Genomic DNA, 16452 nt, shown 5'->3' with positions numbered 1-16452 from the left:
AATAAATTTTGAGGGGAATGATTCTCTCAACTCTGAATTTTGGGTGTACCTAATAAGATTTTTAAAATTTAATTTCTTAAAATTAGCCACAATTTATATATTAAGGGTATCCAATTCTATTTGATGCGTTGGAATTTATATTCACGCTCTTCATAATGTATAGCAAAGGAATAACAAAAACGTTACTTAATCCACCCTTAGGTGGTTGGCGCCTTCCTCACATTTAAAGGGTGCTATCCAAAATGCAAAAAGTGCGTAAATAACACTTAAGTGCTTATAACTTTTGATAGGGTTGTCAGATCTTCAATGTTTTAGACGCATTAGAAAGCTCTTTTAAATACCTTTCCAACGATAGGTCGCATAAGAGACCCGGACAACGTTTTCATCAACATATCTGAGATCCGGCCTCCAAAAAGCGTATGAATAACACTTAAGTGCTTATAACTTTTGATAGATTTGTCAGATCTTCAATGTCTTGGACGCGTTGGAAAGGTCTTTTAAATACCTTTCTGAAAATGTATAGCATGACGGGGTTTCTTACAAAAACCACCCTTTTTACAATCTTCCGGACTTTTGCTAAAATTGTTTTTTTAGCATAACTTTTGAAGTATTTAACTAAACTGCATAATTTTTAATAGCGACTTATGGGACCTCAAGACGGATCGAATGACGCCAAAACGGACAAAATCGGTTCAGCCAATGTCGAGATAATCGAGTGACAATTTTTTGATCAACATCCCACCACACACACAGACATTTGCTCAGAATTTGATTCTGAGTCGATAGGTATACATGAAGGTGAGTCTAGGAGGTCTAATTGAGGAGTTCATTTTTCGAGTGATTTTATAGCCTTTCCTCAGTAACGCGAGGAAGGCAAAACCTATAGGTAAGATCTAAAAATAACATTTGTATCCATTAAAGTATTCATACCTATCAAATTTGTATTGAAAATGTGATGATTTTAAACCAGTAAAAAGTAAAAATTTGGCCGACCTTCACCGTAAATTTAACCGCAAAGATGAGTTATAGCGACAAAACTGGCTAATTTAGTGATATTAAGATGATTTAAAAAAATATTAATTGAATTCTCACTGATACAAGAAAAAACACATCAAAAATGCAAAGTTATAGAATTTTATCGACTGTTTTAAATTTTTTATAGAGTTCAAATTGTTGAGTCCTTAATTTGAGGAAAACATTTACAAACTGCAACTGAGTTCAAAGTAAAATATAATAAAAAGTGAATAAACTTTAAAGAAACTAACCCTGAAGACGAATGATAATTCAACTTTGCTGCCAATCTACGGCATCATTAACAAATATTGATCGCATTATCACCTTTTCGGAATGACCTTTTTAAAAGCCACGCTACCACCCCTAGATTGCACCGCATTGAACTCGACCCTCACCAGTCTCTAAGGACTCGTTAGCATCTCCCACTGACTGACTGATGAAAGAGATGGTAAAATTTACGTTCAAAATCAAGGTCGCCCCACCGGACCTCGCCAAGATTACTCATAGCAGCCTCAAAAGGCCAATTCGGCTGTATACTTTCTCGTCACGTGACCTACAACACCGCGTCAGACCGACGATGGCTGCTGCACCGCCTCCGCCGATATCTCCGCGTCTCACCAGCTGCTGCTGCTCTCTGGCCATTAATAAGACGGTGTTAATGAAAATTCGGTCAAACTGAAGCACACCGCAAGGAAAAAAAAAGGCGAAATCAGTTTCGAATTGAGGAAGGAGAAAACCAAGAGGCAGATCCGTTGGCCAGATCGCGAGCGCGGGCTACAGTGAATAGGTCAACGCTGATTAACAGATTGGAGTTTTCAAAAGAGTTTGTATACAAACTTTCCCAAAGCTTATGCTAATCGTGAGCCCTTGACGATGACTTTTTAGAATCCACGCCGTGACAACAATGCGGAAGGTGAACGAGAATGGTTTCTAGTTTCTAATCGCCACTCACCTAGGATGTACTTGGACCCGAGCTTCTGAAGGTTACAGAAATGGTAGTAACAGTAGAGGATCGCCGAGCACCGCACGATGGTCATCAGTATCACGTCGATACCGTTTTGTTCCAGCTGCTCGTCGCACCGGAAGTCCTCGTCGACCGTGCCAAACCGCCATGTCGGACAGGGTCGGCTGCCACCGCCGGAACTGGAGCGCGTACTCTGGAACGGATCGGCACTTCCCTTGTCGAACGTTATTATGCATGCCGTCAGCGTCACCAAGGCCACTATCACCTCCCAGGGGTGCGATGCACAAAACTCCCCGTGCGCACGAAATAACCGACCGACTCTCATTTTCACTCACTTCACTTTCAAACTTGCGTTTCTTCGACTTCGTCGTCGTCTTCTTCCTCTTCGTTGGCTTCAAGTCGGGGACAATTCGGAACGCACTTGCCGCAGCCACTAGCGCACATACGGATCACCGTGCACACGCCGTTGCGTTGAAATGGGAGGGAGAGAAGGGGCCACTTGGGATCGCAACCGCACCAGCAAGCACACGCCGAGCAAGCAAGCACTTCTTCACCGCAGCACTGCTCAGGTGATACTGAAAATGAAGACGCCCGCGCCGCCGCAGCGACGGTCGTCGTGGCCCGAAGATCTGCTGCTGCTGCTGCTGCTCGGGCCTCACCAGCGGTACGGTTCCGCCACAGCACCTGGGCACGATCACCTTTCCAACCAGCGGGAGCGACTTCGATGCGTGTGTTTCTGCGCGCGCTGGTTATCACTGTGGGAAGGAAGGAAAGAGAAAGAAGCGGCTTTAGTGTGATGTGAATGACAAAGTTGAGAGAGCGTCGTCGGCGTCGTGAGTGAGTTATGCGCGGCTGGCGAAGAAGATGCTAATCAGTTTTGGATAAAAGTCTGATTTAATCCTTATGCTGGTATCATAGAAGGTACAAAGAATTACATGAACCAAAGGTACAAATCTTAATTTCATTCTGAAAAGAACCAAATTGGGCCAAGCCTTCTTTTTTGCACCGCCCGAATGTTTTGCGATTTTAATTTTTTTTTTTTTTCAAAAAAACCTCTTTTTTATATTTCGGAATCAAAAAATTATAGAGCAAAACTCGACAGCTATTTTTAAAGGAAATTGGACGCTGAATCGAATGGCTTTATCAGATCTTTGATTGGAAGACGATTTACATAAGAATCATTTTTTCGAATGTTGGGCTAATTGAAATCTCTTAAGATAAAGATTTTATAAGCTTTCAGTTCGACGTCGTCGTGCTATCTTGTCGCACCCACCATTTTGACGTTCCGAGAAAAACGCGTTTTAATGTTTGACCTTGAATATACAAAAAACGAAAGCACGCAATGTAAACAATAACAAACACGTTTTGTTTGGCTGACCATTCTGTGCATTGTCCCAAAGTTTGGTTGAAGTTGGTTGCTGGAGTCCCGAGTTATAATTACAAATGTTTACGGTAGTCTAGCTTGTACGTGCGACAAACGCATCCTGACTTTCCTGGCCTGAAATCCCTTTGACCTTTTGTCGCACTTACATCAATTTTCATGGAGTGACAAGACAGCACGACAAGATTGAAACTACTTTCATATGTAAAGTGACAAAAATGCACGGAGTTTTTTCGGTTTTTGTTGAATATCTCAGGATTGAAATCGAATTTTTGGGATCTGTGAAGGTCAAAAGGTGAGGCATTGTGTGCTGCACAAAATGGCGTTCTTAACTCAATTTGGCCCAAAATGCACGTACGACAAGTTAGCACGATGGCGACGAGTTGCAGAATTTACCTGACACGCGATGGATTTTGCCTAAAAAACGAACAAGCACATCGTCCCATGTTTACCTTTCACCATGCGTCAGGTACGTTTTATTCTAGCTTATAAAATCGTTATCTCTAGAGATTTCATTCGGAAAAATTTGGGGCAGTGCCACAGACCACACCCGCTTAAAGCCGAATTTGAACTTCATAGATCAAAAAAAGTGTGACAAAACGATGCTAATAGGTAGGGTAGGGTAGTCATCAATGAGACACTTTTGGTTTTCAACTTTCAACGATTTTTCTAATTTTTTCATCAGCATGTTTTATTGAGCTTTTTGTTGCATTATCATTTTTTTAATGTGTTCTAACATTGACAAAAATATGAGATCGATCCGACATCTACAGCCAGAGTTATTCAACTGCCTCATTGTAGACGCACTTGGCAGGAACAATGAGACAGCTGGGGAACAATGAGACACTCTACGAAAATCAACATTTTTCTAGCAAAACATCATGTTTTTGTATTGTTCCATTGCAGGTGACTTGCCTTGAACATTTTAGAGCAATTTTGCCAACATGAAACTTTTAATAACAAAAGTTACACTAAAAAGTATTTCAATTTTGTAAAATCCATATATTAATACCAAATAACATTGTATTTTTGGTTAAATGAAGTTTAAACTCTATAAATATGCCAAAAATCACTTTAAATTCATGTTTTGAAAGATTTCCATCGATTTTGAAAAGTTTATTGAAGAAAAATCAAAGTGTCTCATTGTTACCCATGGGCTGAAATGAGTGGGGAACAATGAGACAGCCCTGGATTCTGAGTATATTTTAAATTTTGGCCAAATCTAATGAAAGGACATTGTAGCCCAACTTAATCCCTATAGAACGTCGAAAGAAATTTTAAGAAATATTAGTTTTGGTGTAAATGGCAGCCTACGAGCGAAAAAGTTTTTTTGTCCATAATTTACTTTTACACCCCAGAATCAAACATTTATGAATTACTTTTCAAGGGAGCGTCCATAACCAAAGCCACTAATATGGCAGAAGTGTATCTAGTAGACACATCTTTCCCCCAAATATGAGCCTGATTGGTTGAAACTACGACTTGTGAGAGCCATTTTATCATTGTTCCCCGTGTCTCATTGATGACTACTCTACCCTAATTGAAATCATTTTCGATAACTCTGTTTTGGTGGAGCTTGGACTGGTTCGACGACGCAGAATCGAGAAGAATGAAAACACGCCGGAAACTCTAACTAAAAATAAATCGTTTTTGTTACCGTCCGATCAGTTCTGTTGTTTGTTTGCGATTTAACTCCTGTCACGGCGCACGCCGGGAACTGTCAAATGCACATGGATGTGCATTGCCAGTTGCGAGAATAGGGATGGTCAACCGGAACAAACTCATTTTTCAATACACTCAAACCCCGATGGTTTGACACCAACTGTTGTCAAACGAACGGGGTCACTTTTTAGTTTGACACCCCTTTTACACGGAGTTCACACACACTACTAAACGTGTGTTTTGAAACTGTGCGTAAGCGCCGTGTAAAAAGTGACAGTTCGTCACTTTTTTAGTTTGACTTTGACCAACCAACTAAAAAAGTGTCAAACGAAAGAGTGACCAACCACCGGGGGTTGAGTGTAACAGCAAAAATAAGAAATAAAATATCAAAACAATAAAGAAGCGGATAGTACTACATTAAATAAAAAAACTGACGAATGAAAAATTTCTTTTATTGTTTATTTTGCGATAAATAAGTAGATATCATCATTAGGGGAGACTTTCGGTCTGGGGTGAGATTGGGTCATACAAATTTCAGCCTTTTTGTATGACCCAATCTCCCAATTTATAAAGACTCCACGCCATTTTAATGACGAAAGCGGGAAAATTAGTTTTTTTACTAAAACATTAATTTTGCGTCTTTCAATTACAAAAAATGGTACCCAAACATGTATAGGTCATCACAAATTTTAAAGTTATCGCAGTTTTAGTAAAAAAAAAGTCGTTTTTCCCCGTTTTCGTCATTTTCCCGTTTTTTCGCGCGGCGCGTCGAAAAACACGGTTTTTGTTTTGAAAAAAAATCTTATTAAAACATAACTTCCCCATTTTTTGATATGTTATGTAAAATTTTACGGGGAATCCGATAAAAATATTTTTAGACATAGGCCCTTTGGTCCCGAGATCTTCAAAACAGCACTTATGTTTTTATTTGACCTTTTCAAATGTTAGGCTAGCTATTTCAAACTTCCAAACTATTTTTGTCTTAAAAGCTTATCTAATACCCTTTCGTTTGCGCCAAAGACAGCTAAAATCGATAGAATTGGCGCGGGCAATCTCCCAATTTATAAAGACTCCACGCCATTTTAATGACGAAAGCGGGAAAATTAGTTTTTTTACTAAAACATTAATTTTGCGTCTTTCAATTACAAAAAATGGTACCCAAACATGTATAGGTCATCACAAATTTTAAAGTTATCGCAGTTTTAGTAAAAAAAAAGTCGTTTTTCCCCGTTTTCGTCATTTTCCCGTTTTTTCGCGCGGCGCGTCGAAAAACACGGTTTTTGTTTTGAAAAAAAATCTTATTAAAACATAACTTCCCCATTTTTTGATATGTTATGTAAAATTTTACGGGGAATCCGATAAAAATATTTTTAGACATAGGCCCTTTGGTCCCGAGATCTTCAAAACAGCACTTATGTTTTTATTTGACCTTTTCAAATGTTAGGCTAGCTATTTCAAACTTCCAAACTATTTTTGTCTTAAAAGCTTATCTAATACCCTTTCGTTTGCGCCAAAGACAGCTAAAATCGATAGAATTGGCGCGGGCAATCTCCCAATTTATAAAGACTCCACGCCATTTTAATGACGAAAGCGGGAAAATTAGTTTTTTTACTAAAACATTAATTTTGCGTCTTTCAATTACAAAAAATGGTACCCAAACATGTATAGGTCATCACAAATTTTAAAGTTATCGCAGTTTTAGTAAAAAAAAAGTCGTTTTTTCCCCGTTTTCGTCATTTTCCCGTTTTTTCGCGCGGCGCGTCGAAAAACACGGTTTTTGTTTTGAAAAAAAATCTTATTAAAACATAACTTCCCCATTTTTTGATATGTTATGTAAAATTTTACGGGGAATCCGATAAAAATATTTTTAGACATAGGCCCTTTGGTCCCGAGATCTTCAAAACAGCACTTATGTTTTTATTTGACCTTTTCAAATGTTAGGCTAGCTATTTCAAACTTCCAAACTATTTTTGTCTTAAAAGCTTATCTAATACCCTTTCGTTTGCGCCAAAGACAGCTAAAATCGATAGAATTGGCGCGGGCAATCTCCCAATTTATAAAGACTCCACGCCATTTTAATGACGAAAGCGGGAAAATTAGTTTTTTTACTAAAACATTAATTTTGCGTCTTTCAATTACAAAAAATGGTACCCAAACATGTATAGGTCATCACAAATTTTAAAGTTATCGCAGTTTTAGTAAAAAAAAAGTCGTTTTTTCCCCGTTTTCGTCATTTTCCCGTTTTTTCGCGCGGCGCGTCGAAAAACACGGTTTTTGTTTTGAAAAAAAATCTTATTAAAACATAACTTCCCCATTTTTTGATATGTTATGTAAAATTTTACGGGGAATCCGATAAAAATATTTTTAGACATAGGCCCTTTGGTCCCGAGATCTTCAAAACAGCACTTATGTTTTTATTTGACCTTTTCAAATGTTAGGCTAGCTATTTCAAACTTCCAAACTATTTTTGTCTTAAAAGCTTATCTAATACCCTTTCGTTTGCGCCAAAGACAGCTAAAATCGATAGAATTGGCGCGGGCAATCTCCCAATTTATAAAGACTCCACGCCATTTTAATGACGAAAGCGGGAAAATTAGTTTTTTTACTAAAACATTAATTTTGCGTCTTTCAATTACAAAAAATGGTACCCAAACATGTATAGGTCATCACTAATTTTAAAGTTATCGCAGTTTTAGTAAAAAAAAAGTCGATTTTTCCCGTTTTCGTCATTTTCCCGTTTTTTCGCGCGGCGCGTCGAAAAACACGGTTTTTGTTTTGAAAAAAAATCTTATTAAAACATAACTTCCCCATTTTTTGATATGTTATGTAAAATTTTACGGGGAATCCGATAAAAATATTTTTAGACATAGGCCCTTTGGTCCCGAGATCTTCAAAACAGCACTTATGTTTTTATTTGACCTTTTCAAATGTTAGGCTAGCTATTTCAAACTTCCAAACTATTTTTGTCTTAAAAGCTTATCTAATACCCTTTCGTTTGCGCCAAAGACAGCTAAAATCGATAGAATTGGCGCGGGCAATCTCCCAATTTATAAAGACTCCACGCCATTTTAATGACGAAAGCGGGAAAATTAGTTTTTTTACTAAAACATTAATTTTGCGTCTTTCAATTACAAAAAATGGTACCCAAACATGTATAGGTCATCACTAATTTTAAAGTTATCGCAGTTTTAGTAAAAAAAAAGTCGTTTTTCCCCGTTTTCGTCATTTTCCCGTTTTTTCGCGCGGCGCGTCGAAAAACACGGTTTTTGTTTTGAAAAAAAATCTTATTAAAACATAACTTCCCCATTTTTTGATATGTTATGTAAAATTTTACGGGGAATCCGATAAAAATATTTTTAGACATAGGCCCTTTGGTCCCGAGATCTTCAAAACAGCACTTATGTTTTTATTTGACCTTTTCAAATGTTAGGCTAGCTATTTCAAACTTCCAAACTATTTTTGTCTTAAAAGCTTATCTAATACCCTTTCGTTTGCGCCAAAGACAGCTAAAATCGATAGAATTGGCGCGGGCAATCTCCCAATTTATAAAGACTCCACGCCATTTTAATGACGAAAGCGGGAAAATTAGTTTTTTTACTAAAACATTAATTTTGCGTCTTTCAATTACAAAAAATGGTACCCAAACATGTATAGGTCATCACAAATTTTAAAGTTATCGCAGTTTTAGTAAAAAAAAAGTCGTTTTTTCCCCGTTTTCGTCATTTTCCCGTTTTTTCGCGCGGCGCGTCGAAAAACACGGTTTTTGTTTTGAAAAAAAATCTTATTAAAACATAACTTCCCCATTTTTTGATATGTTATGTAAAATTTTACGGGGAATCCGATAAAAATATTTTTAGACATAGGCCCTTTGGTCCCGAGATCTTCAAAACAGCACTTATGTTTTTATTTGACCTTTTCAAATGTTAGGCTAGCTATTTCAAACTTCCAAACTATTTTTGTCTTAAAAGCTTATCTAATACCCTTTCGTTTGCGCCAAAGACAGCTAAAATCGATAGAATTGGCGCGGGCAATCTCCCAATTTATAAAGACTCCACGCCATTTTAATGACGAAAGCGGGAAAATTAGTTTTTTTACTAAAACATTAATTTTGCGTCTTTCAATTACAAAAAATGGTACCCAAACATGTATAGGTCATCACAAATTTTAAAGTTATCGCAGTTTTAGTAAAAAAAAAGTCGTTTTTCCCCGTTTTCGTCATTTTCCCGTTTTTTCGCGCGGCGCGTCGAAAAACACGGTTTTTGTTTTGAAAAAAAATCTTATTAAAACATAACTTCCCCATTTTTTGATATGTTATGTAAAATTTTACGGGGAATCCGATAAAAATATTTTTAGACATAGGCCCTTTGGTCCCGAGATCTTCAAAACAGCACTTATGTTTTTATTTGACCTTTTCAAATGTTAGGCTAGCTATTTCAAACTTCCAAACTATTTTTGTCTTAAAAGCTTATCTAATACCCTTTCGTTTGCGCCAAAGACAGCTAAAATCGATAGAATTGGCGCGGGCAATCTCCCAATTTATAAAGACTCCACGCCATTTTAATGACGAAAGCGGGAAAATTAGTTTTTTTACTAAAACATTAATTTTGCGTCTTTCAATTACAAAAAATGGTACCCAAACATGTATAGGTCATCACTAATTTTAAAGTTATCGCAGTTTTAGTAAAAAAAAAGTCGTTTTTCCCCGTTTTCGTCATTTTCCCGTTTTTTCGCGCGGCGCGTCGAAAAACACGGTTTTTGTTTTGAAAAAAAATCTTATTAAAACATAACTTCCCCATTTTTTGATATGTTATGTAAAATTTTACGGGGAATCCGATAAAAATATTTTTAGACATAGGCCCTTTGGTCCCGAGATCTTCAAAACAGCACTTATGTTTTTATTTGACCTTTTCAAATGTTAGGCTAGCTATTTCAAACTTCCAAACTATTTTTGTCTTAAAAGCTTATCTAATACCCTTTCGTTTGCGCCAAAGACAGCTAAAATCGATAGAATTGGCGCGGGGTTATGATTTTTTGAAAAATGTGGTAATGGCCATACAATGGGAGCGGCCGCAGCTGACTGGTTACGGTGTTTGCTTTGTAAGAGAATGGTTCTGGGTTCGATACCCATCTGCTCCCAACGAGAAAGTATACGAAATATAAATCTTGAAACTCTGAACATGAACGAAAAATCAAAGTCGCTCGAGTCGGGGCTCGATGCCCCGTCCTTTGGATTGGTAAGCAAAAATGCTAACCACTAGGCCATCGCGACTTGGTGAGCTCTGACTGGAATTAGGAATACTGTTACTATCAACTATATACGCGCTGGGTCCTTGTCCATAGGGGGATGGCGTCGCTATTTTTAGACCACGTTTTCCACTTTTTCTCATCGAAACCGACTACTTTATCGACTTCATTTTGCTGGGCGAGATAGGACGCCGTCTATTTTTAGACGATGACTCAGCACTTTTTCACTCTTGCACTTAAAAAAACCAGGTGGCAGCACGATGTAACGCGATGTATTTGACAAGGATTCGAATGTTCTAAATAACGGTTGAATCCGATTTATGCAAACGTTCTTCAGGGCGGGGCTTGTCGATAAAGTCGATAATGGCCAAACAAAAAAAAATACGGGTCTTATTATTTCGGCCAAGAAACCCTCAGAAAAATGTTGAGTCCGATAGAACAACTTTTGTTTCGAATCATGCTGTATTCGTGGGGAATTGCTGTATAATAAAAATTCATTGAATTTCCATCAAATTTTAGTCTTAAATTTTCCTTTAGAGTTGAAAATGTAGATTCAAATTTTTCAATGCTTATATGAATTAATACTAAATTTTGCAAAAGTGGCCCACGGTGTACTTAGACGAGTTGGTACTTGAAGATTTTTTTGTGACAATGTTTAAACTGTAAAGCATTTGTTTATACTTTAAAATCATTTGAAAAAGATGTACAAAGAGTAAGTTTTTCGGTAAAAAAGCTTTGGGAAATTGTGCTTAACTCAGCCGTTCCAAACCGGATTCTTCCTAATGACCAAAACGAGGAGGGGACGCGGAACATCATCGTCTTAACTTTTCGCGCAGGTGTTCATTCCGGCCCGCGGGTTTTGGAGTTCATGTGTTTGCTAATTTGCATACGCCCAACCGGAACGGCTGACCAGCCAGCCAGCCTGTGACATATCTCGCAGGCGTGATTTTTCGAGCCAGACCATGCGACCAGAAAAAAGTGGTTTTTGGCTTAGCAACAGCAGCCTTGTGGCCCCACCCGAGCACGGGATGTGCAAATTCGGGAGAGATAACAGCGTTACCGCGGCGGGGAGGTCCGATTAACATTCACTATAAACGATTTTGAGGAGAAATTAGTGAGCCTCTATTTATGGGCGCGCAGAAAAAAAACGGTTCTGTGGCTAAAATTTGCATAGCTTATTAGGAGGATTTTTTTGCAAACTTGTTGTTATGGAAACCAGCATCAACCTTGGCGAGTTTGATTCTTCGTCCCAACGCGGAAGAAGATGCTAAATCGGTTCAAGTTTCCAAGAAATGCTGTCGGTATTGAGAACAAACTCTAGCAAAACAAAGCGAACATTCCTAGGAAAAGTTGGGTGGTTTTTCCACGTTGCTTGATAAAGTACAACCACTCGAGTCTCATTAGACCATTGACCGTGAAATCATCTGTTCATGTGATTACAAGGCAAGGTTGAAACACATACAACGTTGGGCGGCGATTGTGCGGTCAGTCAACACAATTCTATAATTAACCTTGCGAATGATTCAATGTTTCTGCTTAAAATTTTCCAAAAAGCTTCAATTTGGGTTCCGTAAACTCAAACAAATACACGCGGTATTGAGCCGGTCCATATTGCCCGGCATGAGTGTGTTGTTTATTTGCGTTTCGGACGAATTTAAATTGACCTGCTGAGCGAACGGTAACAACGTGGTTTCCCCCTCATGGTTATTCCAGTTCCAGAGATACTTCTTGACTCAAAGACTGAAAGTTTCAAAACTCGACTATGATGCAAACAATTTGCGAAGATTCATCACATGGACAGCGTTTCTGTATTGACGTAGCCATGATTGGCATTTAGCAAAATTCAGAACCTTGTCAACGAAGTGTGCAACGTGAATTTATTCTGTCAACATGGTTGTTGCGGCGATCATTTTTGTCACTGAATAATATTTTGTTCTGTTTGTTTAGCATCTTGTTCACTTCTCCATTTACTCTAACTTTTTCTCGCTTAAAACGTATTGTATCACAACCCAACCCGGAATTGTTTGCAAACTCACAGTGAAATCCCCGTCCAACTTTTAAAAAATCCATTCACGTTCGCAGCTTTTTGTACATTTTGCCAAGCCCATCGAAGAAACATCAATGGCACGTCGACGCGGTTGCTGTTACCAGCCTGTTGGCTGAAAACGAACGTTTTGCGCTAAATATGTGACGAAACTGTTAATTCGTGCTCACAAAACGCGGGTCCATCCCCAACAAGAGTGATCCACGCCCTAATAATATACACGGGGAGACAGCAGCACACCTCCCCGAGTAATTTTAAGAATTTCAGTTCCAAATTTTAAAATTGCTTTTGAAAAAAAACATACCCGGTATAAAAAAAAACAATTATAATTATTAATTTCTGGAGTTAAGTTAACTTTCTTTGAATTGAAAAGTAATACTTTTTGATACAAGAGCTGGAAATCTATAGACTTTTTTTTATTAGGTCCTACAAACAATGTAAACATTGAATGTATCCCGCTTACTGCGATAGACATTGATAGGTGAGAAAGTGATACACTAAATGTTTATATTTGTTTAAAGGACCTAATAAAAAAGGCGAGATTTGAACTTTTGCGCAATCAATTGAGTGCTAGAAAGGAAGTACATTCCATTACCTTTATTTTTGGCGATGAAAACTATGCCATTCCGACATTACAGATTATACAGAAAGCCATTTTGTATTAGAACAATTCTTCGACAGATTTTTAAGTGTTTATGTGGACTAGAGAGCCTATATGGAGAGGCGAAATGTTACTCTCAGGGTTCCAATCGAACTGTCAAATCGGGGTTCCAATCGAGCAACAAGACCATGCAAGAACAAGGTCAGAATCAATTTAAAATAATTTTAGGCAGAAAAATGAGATTAATAACATTTACAAACATTATAAAACTGTTGTTTTTATTAAAATGATAGTTTTTGTTAAGTTTGTGCTAGTTCGGTACAAGAAACGTGCCAGCACCAAAAAAATACTACAAGTTTTTCAACCTTAAATTTGAATGACTTTGGGTGTTTAGAATTTCTCCCAGAACACTTCATTTCCCTATGTAGGTCCCTAATGTGGACTATTCGTTAAAATATGTGCAAGGATTTGTCGATTTTTAAATTAACTATTAAAAAAAAACAAATGAAAAATACAACAAAAAATGCTCGAAAATTGGCTAATTGTTGTTTTTTTTTTACATGCAAGAGTCGATTCTAGTCCACCTCTGGTCACGGCGTGTTTTCTAGAACAAACTTTTCAGGAAAAAATAGTCATCGCTACTTTCAAATGTGTCTAATAGGAAATTTTCTCAGCTTTCCAATGATTCTAAGAGCGAAATGTTTCATCGGGAATTTTCTGAGATATCTCTATTTTAAGTTTTTTGGTTTTAAATTCCTTTATTATTTATTGAAAATTTTATACTACCTGTTCAGAAAACTTATTAAATGATGTGTTTCATATGTCGTTTACTCATCAAAATGTGCAAAATAAGACAGGAAACAACTTTGTAGAAAGTTACAAACTGCTAAAAAATTTTAAAATAATGTTTTAACCGAATTTTTGAATATGTGGGATTTATTCAGAAATTAAAATCATAAAACAGGGTAAAAATATATTTTTACAAGAATTATAAGATTATTACATATTTTTGTGTACAAATATCACGTGTTTGCTCTGATTTAGCTTGTTCAACCGAAACTTTGGCAGGTTTGTGATTGTTAATGGTATTATTGAATTTTAATGAATAAATTTGATATTTTCTTAAGCAAACATTAACCAGGAACATAAATACAAATATTATTTAAAATCTAAAATGTACTACATATTACTGTTGCTAGCTTCAAAAGTCATATTTTCATGAGTACAAAATAAAGATAAAATTTTATAAAATGTTTTCTGTTGAAAATGCACTTAAAAGTAGCAATAAAACTGGAGTTATCCAATTCAGAATGCTGAAAACACCATCACAATTTTTTTTTTAAATATTATTTTTTTTCTGCGTTTAAAATCATTTTTTGCATGTTTGGGTTTATAAAAAAATCTTAAGATTTTTTGAAAATTTTCGATGCAAAATCTTTTTTTTTCGATACAATTTTTGTTTTTGTCAGATCTTAGATTTTTTGAAAACTAATGATTGCAAAACAACTGAACTAGTGTAAAATTGTTATTTATTTGTTATTTAAATTTTTATATATTTTTTTTTTGCCCCCCCCCCCCCCTTGACCTCGGCCAGGGCCGAGGGACGAAAACTTTTTTAAATATTTGCGTTGGCCTAAACTTCTAAAATATTGGTAAATACTTGATCATTTAATACAAGAAAACTAAAACAATCATTTCATACTAACGAAAAGTATTTCTCCTAAAGCTTGCAAAGGTAGTTTGCAGTTTAATTTCGAGTATTAAACATGATACAACTGGGTAATGTTTGATTAAGGAAATATGATATTTATTCATAAAAATCTTTTAATATCCTATCAATTTCAATCCTGTAAAAATTTCGGTTGTAGCAGCTAATTACAAGCTGTATCAGAGCAGACCGGTGTTATTTGTACACAACAATCATGTAATAATCTATATGTTCTTGTTAATATAATATTTTAATGCGGTTTTATGATTTTAATTTCTGAATAAATCCCACATATTCAAAAATTCGGTTAAAACTTCATTTTCAAAATATTTAGCGGTTTGCAACCTTCTACAAAGTTGTTTCTTGTCTTATTTTGCACATTTTGATGAGTAAATGACACATGAAACACATCATTTGACAAGCTTCCTGGATTGATATTAAAAAGTTTCTAATAAATGATTAAGGATTTTAAAACAAATAACTTAAAATAGAGATATCTCAGAAATTTCCCGATGAAACATTTCGCTCTTAGAAGCATTGGAAAGCTGAGAAAATTTCCTATAATACACATTTGAAAGTAGCGATGACTATTTTTTCTCCTTAAGGTTGCCCAGAAAACACGCCGTGTGGTAAATACAGTAGTTGTTCGGTAACTGGACGTTGTTTAACTGGGCTGCTTTTTAACTGGGCGCTCGATAACTGGGCTGTAGCCCACTTAAAAAGCAGACAAACGTCAAAAAACCAAAACAAACCGAAATGACCGAGGGGTTAATGGATGCCAAGAGCCTGTTCAAGAAATAAAAAAACAGTTTTCAAACATTTATTTAATTTCAAGTCATAATTAAAGAAATATGAAAAGTAAGCATTGTAAATATATTTGAGAATTTTTTATGTTTATATTACATCAGGATAATACTATGCATCGGTGGTCCCCTCGTTATTTTACGTTCAGCCCAGTTAGCGAGCAGCATTCGGTGACTGGGCTACGTTCTCAGCCCAGTTACCGAACAACTACTGTATCATCAAATAGCTGAGAAAAGTTTTCTACACTTTTATTTTTTTGGCATTGTTGATTTGACCTTTGGTTGTTAAGATATAGCCTTGAATAAATATAATACTTAAAAAAGTATTATTTCAACCTGCTGATTCATCATTCATTCATTCAAAGGTTTGCGAAGGGTTTTTCGTTTTTAGCATGCTTTTTGTGTAGTTTCACTTTTTATTCCCTTTTTTTATTTTGTATAGGGTACGTTATCCATTAGTAGACCCCTTTCCTATAATGGACCCTCTGTAGGGTTTTTGATGAAAAAATCAATAAAATAACAATTTCAAGTGTGTTTTTGTCTGCAAATCTTTTATTTGGCATGTTCAGCATCATTTAAAACAATGTTGACTGACATTGAATTGTCCTTTTTGCCAAAATAAGTGTTTTGAGTTCGACATTTGAAATCAGACATGGCCACTAGCATTTTCATAACAAAACTACATTTATATTTTATGATTGAATTAGCTATCCAATTATTTTTTCACTGATTATTTAACTTCAGTAAGTCGAAATAATGTAAGTTTAAAAAACTATTACTAAAATAAAGCGAAAAACTGCTAATTTTCAAGCAAAAATTCGGGGGGTCCAAAATAGGACAACGGAAATCCAAACTTTTTCAAAAGTGGACCCCTGTTAATTTAACCTTCAAATATTAAGAAAACTGTGTATTTAAGCAAAAGTTTCTCTTAAACATACAATAAATGTTTATTGTAATCAACCGAATTGCATATTTTTCAATTATGGGCATAAATATAGCTGTTTTCATGTTAAAAGTATCAAAAATGCTGA

The 16452-nt window shown here is 36.2% G+C and overlaps 1 protein-coding gene across 2 annotated transcripts in view; it reads right to left on the bottom strand.

Annotated features, from left to right (window-relative positions):
* Positions 1–16452, bottom strand: part of LOC120415604 (3-hydroxy-3-methylglutaryl-coenzyme A reductase) — a 75456-nt gene that overhangs the window by 31297 nt on the left and 27707 nt on the right. For both annotated transcript variants that reach the window (XM_039577207.2, XM_039577200.2), the window contains exon 2: positions 1967–2733. In XM_039577207.2, coding sequence (XP_039433141.1) covers positions 1967–2303 — 337 coding nt within the window. In that variant the 5' untranslated portion in view covers positions 2304–2733. The remainder of the gene's footprint in view (positions 1–1966; positions 2734–16452) is intronic.

This window comes from Culex pipiens, chromosome 1 (genome assembly GCF_016801865.2).
Source record: "Culex pipiens pallens isolate TS chromosome 1, TS_CPP_V2, whole genome shotgun sequence".
In the NCBI taxonomy this organism is placed as follows: domain Eukaryota; kingdom Metazoa; phylum Arthropoda; class Insecta; order Diptera; family Culicidae; genus Culex; species Culex pipiens.
Note: the sequence above shows the minus strand (reverse complement) of the source record. Positions and strands in the feature narration are given on the sequence as shown.